We start from the raw sequence: 8,311 nt of genomic DNA on the forward strand, positions 1-8,311 counted from the left end.
TACCTGATTTTATGCTGCCATGGAGGGCTGGGGAAGGGGAGGGATGGGGAGAAAATTTGAAACTCAAAGAACTGGGGAACTGAATCTTGTAAACTCAAAGTAAATGAACAAATTAATAAAGACAAAAAAAAGTAATAAAAAATAAAAGCTTTTCCTGAAAAAAAAATTTATCACCCAATAAATATTCTGGTAGCAATTTTCTCCTGAAAAAAAAATTATCACCCAAAAAAGATTCTGGTAGCAATTTTCTCCTGAAAAAAAAAATACCCGCAACCAAAAGGCATATTCCTTTGGATAGAGCACCCACATGTAAGGGTATGACTGCCCAAATGGAGAGAGGGACCACATGCAGCAGGAGGAGACCCTCCCCCTCCCCCTTCTGGAACTCTGGGTCTCCGGTTCTACTCACAGAATATTGTTCCTCCTTCCCAAATAAGACCACCAATGCTTTGAGGGTGATGTCTTGACTTGCGAGTGACACGAGTCAGGATAATTGGTGATGGCCCTCTCTAAATGAGTGATTATGTGGTAATCTGTGGTGAGGAGGGGAGAAGGAAGCCTGTGTGGAAAATTCACGCGTCCCAAAGAGATTTATTGAAGGAGATTCTTTACGTCTGGCTAGTGTCAGGAGTGGCATATGACAAGGCTCCAGGTGTGTGTCCCCATATTGGGTGGGCAGTGTGGCTTCCAGGTCTCACCCAGACCTATCATGCTTCTTGTTGCTGTTGTAGCCTTCTTTATGAAATGTCACCTCTTCATGTGTACCCTTCCTTTTTCATGTCCAGCTCTGAGAATAGTAATTAAGTTAAGCCTACAATTCCTGGAAAGGATGTGCATCAGTTGACTTCTCTTTTAGCTCCAGCTGTCATCCCTTTGACCTCTCAGGGATGGCCTCCCTCTTGCTGCTCCTCCCATATACATACAAATTGCTTGAAGGAATAGTATCTTGCTTTTTTGTAATTTGTGTCCCTAGCTTCCAGCATTGTGCTTGGCATACAGACATGCTTTCTCTGATTTACTTCTTAGTCCTCTTGGATTTCAGCTTTCTTTATCAATGTTCTGTCTTTGGCATTTTAGTCATCATGCTTCTTTATGAAACAAATTGAATCTCAATCCTAATATAAAATTTTTCCTTTTCCTAGCACAAAAAACAGTGGATATTGCCATATGTTTTCCTTCAGACTCTCTCTGTCAGAAAAGTCGGTGTATCCCTGAGGACCAATCTCTGAATCAGGGCATTTGTGTGAAAGCATCCTCTAAGGAAAGAATGCAAAAGGTTAGTCCTTGAGATTGCAACACTTTTAATAAGATGAGTCTCATGATTTTGATAGGCATTTCAGTTTGGAATCATGAGTCATTGGTCTACAGGACACAGAGTTACTACAGGAACAAATCACCACAAATACGATATGTTCAGGAGGTGCTGCAAAGTCTGCAGATTAAACTAAATGTAATAGCGTATCCTTGGAGAGGATGCTTGGTAGAGAAAACATATGTAGGAATCTCCTGTATCACTGCACTTGGACTATCTTCCATTTCACACAAATAATGGAGAAAAGCGTGATGAATATAATGAATGTGAAAAAGCCTTAAGGAAAAAAATTCTTATAAAACTCTAAATGTTAAAATGAATGTATAAAAGCCTTTATTCAGTAGGGAAGCCTTCATGTATAACAGAGTTCAAACTTGAGGGAAATCATGTGAATATAACAAATTCAGGTATGCCTTCAGTAATAATTCTTGTCTTCTTTTACAGCAGAGGACTCACACTGGCAATAAATGCTATAAATTCAACAAATGTGGGGAAGCCTTTAGCCACAATGCACCCCCTATGCACTGTGAGCAAATTAATACAAGTGACAACTCAAAAGCATGTAGAAAAACAATTAAACAGTTGGGAAGCCCTGATGATCAGAAAACTCAGGCTAAAAATAAATTACATCTTTCTAATGAATTCAGGAAAACTTTTACTAAACATCAGAGAGTTCAGGTTAATCAGGAACCCTTTGATTGTAATGAATGTGGAAAAGACTTTGAAAGGAGATATAAATTAAATGACCATCAGAGAATTCATATTGGAGAGAAACCCTTTGAGTGCAATGAATGTGGGAAAAACTTCAAGCTGAGATCATCTCTCATTTTACATAGGAGAATTCACACTGGAAAGAAACTCTTTGAATGTAATGTATGTAAAAAAGGCTTCCATTACAAATCTTACCTTATCCTACATCAGAGAATTCACACACGAGAGAAACCTTTTGAATGTAATGAATGTGGAAAAATCTTCAGATGGAAGAGTCAGCTTGATAAGCACAAGAGAATTCATGTTGGAGAAAATCATTTGGAATTTGTAAACTGTGAAAAAGAATTTAGCCAGAGGCGAAATGTTGCTAAAAATAGAAGAATTCATACTGGAGAGAAACCCTTTAAATGTAGTGAATGTGGCAAAGCCTTTCGATGGAAGTGTAAACTTAATGAGCATCAGAGAATCCATAGTGGAGAGAAACCATTTGGATGTAATGAATGTGGAAAAGCCTTCCGCTTGAGATCATCGCTTATTTTACATCAGAGTATTCATACTGGAGAGAAACCCTTTGGGTGCAGTCAATGTGGGAAAGCTTTCCACAACAAATCTCAACTTACAATACATCAGAGACTTCATACAAGAGAGAAAATTTTTGAGTGTAATGAATGTGGGAAAATCTTCTACAACAAATATCACTATACTCAACACCAGAGAATTCATACTGGTGAGAAGCCCTTTGAGTGTACTGACTGTGGGAAAAAATTCAGCCTAAGGTCATCACTTATCAAGCATCAGAGAATTCATACTGGAGAGAAGCCTTTTGAGTGTATTGAATGTGGGAAAAATTTTAGTGAGAAATCATCACTTATTAAACATCAAAGAATTCATACTGGTGAGAAACCCTTTGAGTGTCATGAATGTGGGAAGAAGTTTAGCTGGAGACCATCACTTATTTCACACCAGAGAATTCATACTGGAGAGAAACCCTTTGAGTGTAATGAATGTGGGAAAAACTTCAGCCAACGGACATCACTTACTCTTCATCAAAGAACTCATAGTGGAGAGAAGCACATTAAATATAATAACTCTGGGAAAAACTTCACCCAAAAGGACCAACTTACTGAACATCAAAAAACTCATATTGGAGAGAAACCCTTTAAGTGTAATGAATGTGGAAAAAACTTCAGTCAGAGGCTGTCACTTGTAGCACATCAGGGAATTCATACTGGAAAGAAACCCTTTGAATGTAATGAGTGCAGGAAAGTATTCATGTGGAAGAGTCAATTGAACAAACACAAGAGAATTCACACAGGAAAGAAACCCTTCAAGTGTAATGAATGTCAGAAGTCTTTCCATGACAAATATCATCTTACTGTACATCAGAGAATTCATACGGGAGAGAAGCCCTTTAATTGTAATGAATGTGGAAGAAACTTCAGTGAGAGGTCTTCACTTATAAAACATCAGAGAATTCATACTGGAGAGAAACCCTTTGAGTGTAATGAATGTGGGAAGAACTTTACTCAGAGATCATCACTAACTTCACATCAAGGGATTCATACTGGAGAGAAACCCTTTGAGTGCACTGAATGTGGGAAAGCCTTCCATTTCAAATCTCACTTTATTGTACATCAGAGAATTCATACAGGAGAGAAACCCTTTGTGTGTAATGAATGTGGGAAAACCTTCAGTCAGAAGTCAACACTGATTTCTCATCAAGGGATTCATAATGGAGACAAGCCCTTTGAATGCACTGAATGTAGGAAAACCTTCTGTTTCAAATCTCACTTTACTATACATCAGAGAATTCATACTGGAAAGAAAACCTTTGAGTGTAATGATTGTGGGAAAGCCTTCTACAGCAAATCCCACCTTACTGTACATCAGAGAATTCATACTGGGGAGAAAAGCTTTGAGTGTAATGAATGTGGGAAAGCCTTCTACAGCAAATCTCACCTTACTGAACACCAGAGAATTCATACTGGAGTAAAACCCTTTGAGTGTAAGGAGTGTGGAAAAAGCTTTCGCCAGAGGTCATCATTTATTTCTCACCAAAGAATTCACACTGGAGAGAAACCCTTTGAATGTAATGAATGTGGGAAAAACTTTAGCAGAAGATCATCACTTATTTCACATCAGAGAATTCATACTGGGGAGAAACCCTTTGAGTGTCATGAATGTGGCAAAAACTTTAGTCGTAAAGCAACACTTATTTCACACCAGAGAATTCACACTGGAGAGAAACCATTTGAATGTCATGAATGTGGGAAGAACTTTAGCCAGAGGTCATCATTTATCTCACATCAGCGAATTCATACCAGTTAAAAAACCCTTTACTATAATGACATTGAGAAAGCCTTCACCTACAAGAATTCATAGGGGAAAGAAACCCTTTCAATGTGAAGAATATTGGGGGGGGGGTGGAAAACTTCATCCAGATAGCATCACTTAGCTTCCATCAGGCAATTCCTAGTGGAAAGAAATGCTTTGAATGAGGTAACTATGAGAAAGCCTTCTCCTAAAAGGACCAATTTCCTGAATATATTTTTAAAATTCATATGAGAAACCCATTGAGTGTATAGGATGTAAAAAACAAATTCAACCATAAAGCTTTATTTAGTGGGAATGAAAGAATTGCTACAGGGGAGAATTCCTACTGTGATTAAGGTAGGAAAACTTTCCAACTTAAAATAAAACTTAGTAAACATAAGAAAATTCCTGCTCTAGTCTAAGTCTTCCACTATAAGTGATGTGGGAAAGACTCTAGACATTCTTTATATTCTCAAAATTCTTGTATTTGATATAAAATACACAAAAGCAATGCATGTGTCAAAACCTTCAGCTAGAGAGGACTTCATAATGTGCACTAGAGAATACATAATGATGAGAAAATAATAAATGCAATTAAAGTGAGAAAGTCTTTAACACTAACCAGATCCTTGGGATGTATTGCAGAATTAACATAAAAGAAAAAGATCATGAATGAAAATGGCCATCAGAATTTTGGGGTATAATTCATCATTAGATGTTACTGATTTCGTGATGGCCTACACCAATTAAACAATTATAGGAAAACAGTAGAATGACTTGCCATTTGTTGCAGGGTCAAGATGATTGGGTTCATCACCAGTCACAATATTTTGTGATATTTAGAGAGAGAGAAATGACCACATCTTCCATGGTTCCTCCTCACTGTAATTCCCTTTGCATGCCATCAGGGGGCAGTAGAGTTGCACAACTCAGTAAGTCAATTTTGGCTGATGCAGGATGTTAAATAATAATTAAACTAGGTTTTTAAAATGTTATGTTTAAAATATGTAAGATCTCTGCCTAATGACCAATAAATGACATATTGCTAGAGGACCTAAATCTTATCAGTGTTTACACAGTTGGTATTCACAAAAGCAGAAGAAGGTAGCAGCTGAATGAAGTGATGGCTCACATGTTCTCCATGGAGAGGCAAAGAAGGAATCTGGCAGAATGGGTTTTACTATATGCTCCGAAGTAACAAGAAACATTATTTTTTAGGACATTTGGTCACCATGCATTGCCAATGATAAAATATTTTTCCTCCAAAAATCAGTATTAGAATAATTTGAAGTGATACATCAAAAGTTGTTGTGGATGAAGTGGTAGAGAAATTTTGCTAAGACCCTCCAAATAAAATTAACTCTGACATTTAATAACTTCCATGCAAACTTGGGGAAAAGTTTGGATGGGGAGAACTATAAGGAAAAATATGTCTGAGGGGAAAGAAATGAGAGGGGCCAAAGTAGTCGATTATATAGAAGCCTCACACCAATATAACACGAACATTTTCTTTACAAAAAAAATTAGTGGAGCTGGATCTGGGGAGCACAAAACAATATCACAAAGAGTGGAATAGACTATATTTTGAGGGACAGGAAAAGATTTATTATTGATGTAAGGGTTTTCAAACTATCTCTCATGAAAGTGATGACTGCAATTTATAATCAACTAGAATAATAATAATGAGAAAATATGTGGCATAATATTTTAAAAGATTTGACCATGAATCTAAGATGTTTCTGGGACGTCTAGGGCAGGATGTCCAATAAGCAGTTGAAGACATGAGACTGAAGGTCAGGAGAGAGGTTAGGGTTGGACAAACAGATCTGGGAATCATTTGCACAGAGACTGTTGAATCCATGGGAGCTGAGGAGATCACTGGATGAAACAGCAGAGAGAGGAGAAGAGGGCCCACAGCCAAGACCTTGGGGACGCCCATGCTTGGAGGGTGTGACCTGGATGAAGGTCCAGCAAAGGGCACTGAGGAGGAACACTCAGGTGGTTACAGCAGAATCAAAGAGTGGTGGCCCACAAACCTAGAGAGGAGAGAGCATCCTGGAGAAGGGAAAAGACTGAGAGGTGACAAGAGGGCTGTTTGAGGAAAAGCCACTAAATCTGGCAGTTAAGAGATCGCTGGCAGAGGCTTTCTGTTGTCAGAGACTGGATGGAATGTGGAGGGGTTTGCCTTGGCCTTCCTGCCTCTTCATGTGATAAAGCTGAAGGAGAAAATAAGAGGCAAAGTCATCCATGTGAGCAGAGGAGGAGAAGGAGGAGGGGAGAAGAGAGAGCTCTCTGCAAAGAGCTACAATTTTTTCAGTGAAATATGAGACTAGGTTGTTGGCTGAGAGGGTGGAGGGAGCAGGGACTATGGGAGGATTGAGGGGGAGGAGAAAGTTGGAAGAGCTGCTGTGTTGAGGGAGAGTCAGTTGATTAGGGAAGTGTGAAAGGACTGGTTTGTCACAGCCAGTGGCTTTTGTAGGATCCTCTGGGCCAACCCTCTTATCTGGCCTCGCCTCATATTACAGACTAGGAAGTTAAGGTCCAGGTGAATCTGTCTGCTCCCTCCCAGGCCCCAGATGATTCTTTTTCAGGGTTTGGCTTGAGATGTAAACATTATGGCTCAAAACTCTAAGAGGTAAGAAAAGACACATGGCAAGAATCGGGGGTGGCACAGGTAGTTTATGCTAACACAGAATGAGATTCTAAACCTTAAAAGAACCACGCGGGGTTAACAGACTAATTACTGAACAGCCGGCTGAGAAGCTAACAGTTAAGCCTTATCAAACATAGCTGGTCTTCAGTACCGCTCACCTCAACTCAGCCTTGCTCGAGCCATCCCTGGCATTCTGGGCGGCCCAGTGGGTCAGCTCAGGCCACTCCCCGTGTTGTGCTCATTCTTTCCATGTCTCCCAGACACCAGCTAGTGCTGCTCAGGAGACAAGGCCTCCACATCATGCCTGGGCCTCCCAGGACCTCGGGACCTTTTGGAACTCACTAGGTTACTGCCAGTCTTGGACATGTCCACTATGGGATACTGGTTTGCCAAAGATCAGGAAAAGGAAACAATGCAGTGGCCAAGTTGTCATGGCTGCTTGGAAGGTGACTGGACACAGGCCAAATGTCCCATCCCTCCTTCCCCTGAGCCCCCAGACTCTCCAGACTCAGCTGAATACAGCCCACTTCCCAGGCAGAGAGTAAAGGAAATAGGAGCACACTGGGTTCCCCCAGAGCTGTGACTTCTTCAAGTTCAGCCAGCCGTTGGCTTCATCTCCCATTGAAGGCACCTCCTCCATGAGTCACATGTGGTCAGAAGCAGTCCCCCTCTCCCAGGTTCCCTGTGGGCTTCTGGAACCTGGAAGGGCCACTGGGTGCAGTGGGGAGGGGTGGAGTTGTGAGGGTGGGCATGACCTCTGATCTGCAGGGAAAACTGGACAGCAGACTGGCAGAAAATGGGAGCAGCCCACAGATGCTGCTACTGCGACTTAGGGGCCAGAGACTGAGCTCCACTTTAAAAGCAAACTGAAGGAAGGGGATAAATCTGACTCTGGCTGCAGCAGGAGGAGGATTCCTAGTCCTCCTGCCACCTGCCCCCAGCCTGGCTTCACATTTCAGTGAAAAGACTGATGCATTCACTGAGAGCTCCCTCTGCCCCACCCCCACCCCCCCATCTCACATGCTGCCTATGGCCCTTCCTCCTCCTTCCCTGCTGTCTCACGGGAAGAGGTGGCCCTCCTGGCCAACATGAAACCCTCCTCACGCACAAGTGGCCCCAGTCCCTCATCTTCTCCAGAAGGCTGTTTCCCAATTCTCTCACTTATCAGCCTCTTTGTCTACCAGTTGCTTCCCAAATTCCTACAAGCACGCTCATGTCTTCTCCATCCTCAAATAACCTTTACTTGATCCCTCTATTCCTGTTTTCCCTTATCTCTTCTGCCCCTTATAGTTAAACTCCTCAAAAAGCCATCGACAACCAAA

General features: G+C 41.1%; 1 protein-coding gene across 1 annotated transcript; it reads left to right on the forward strand.

Moving 5' to 3' along the window:
• Positions 1-674: 674 nt before the first annotated feature.
• Positions 675-5,746, forward strand: LOC138171021 (zinc finger protein 850-like). Its single transcript, XM_069100475.1, has 2 exons — positions 675-1,276; positions 1,757-5,746. Exons 1-2 carry the CDS (start codon positions 1,268-1,270, stop codon positions 4,349-4,351), a joined length of 2,604 nt encoding a protein of 867 aa, XP_068956576.1. The 5' UTR covers positions 675-1,267; the 3' UTR covers positions 4,352-5,746.
• The last annotated feature ends 2,565 nt before the right edge of the window (positions 5,747-8,311 follow it).

Source organism: Petaurus breviceps, unplaced genomic scaffold, assembly GCF_028583685.1.
Source record: "Petaurus breviceps papuanus isolate PSGF00001 unplaced genomic scaffold, PetGlider_PUasm1.0 404, whole genome shotgun sequence".
Classification (NCBI taxonomy): Eukaryota; Metazoa; Chordata; class Mammalia; order Diprotodontia; family Petauridae; genus Petaurus; species Petaurus breviceps.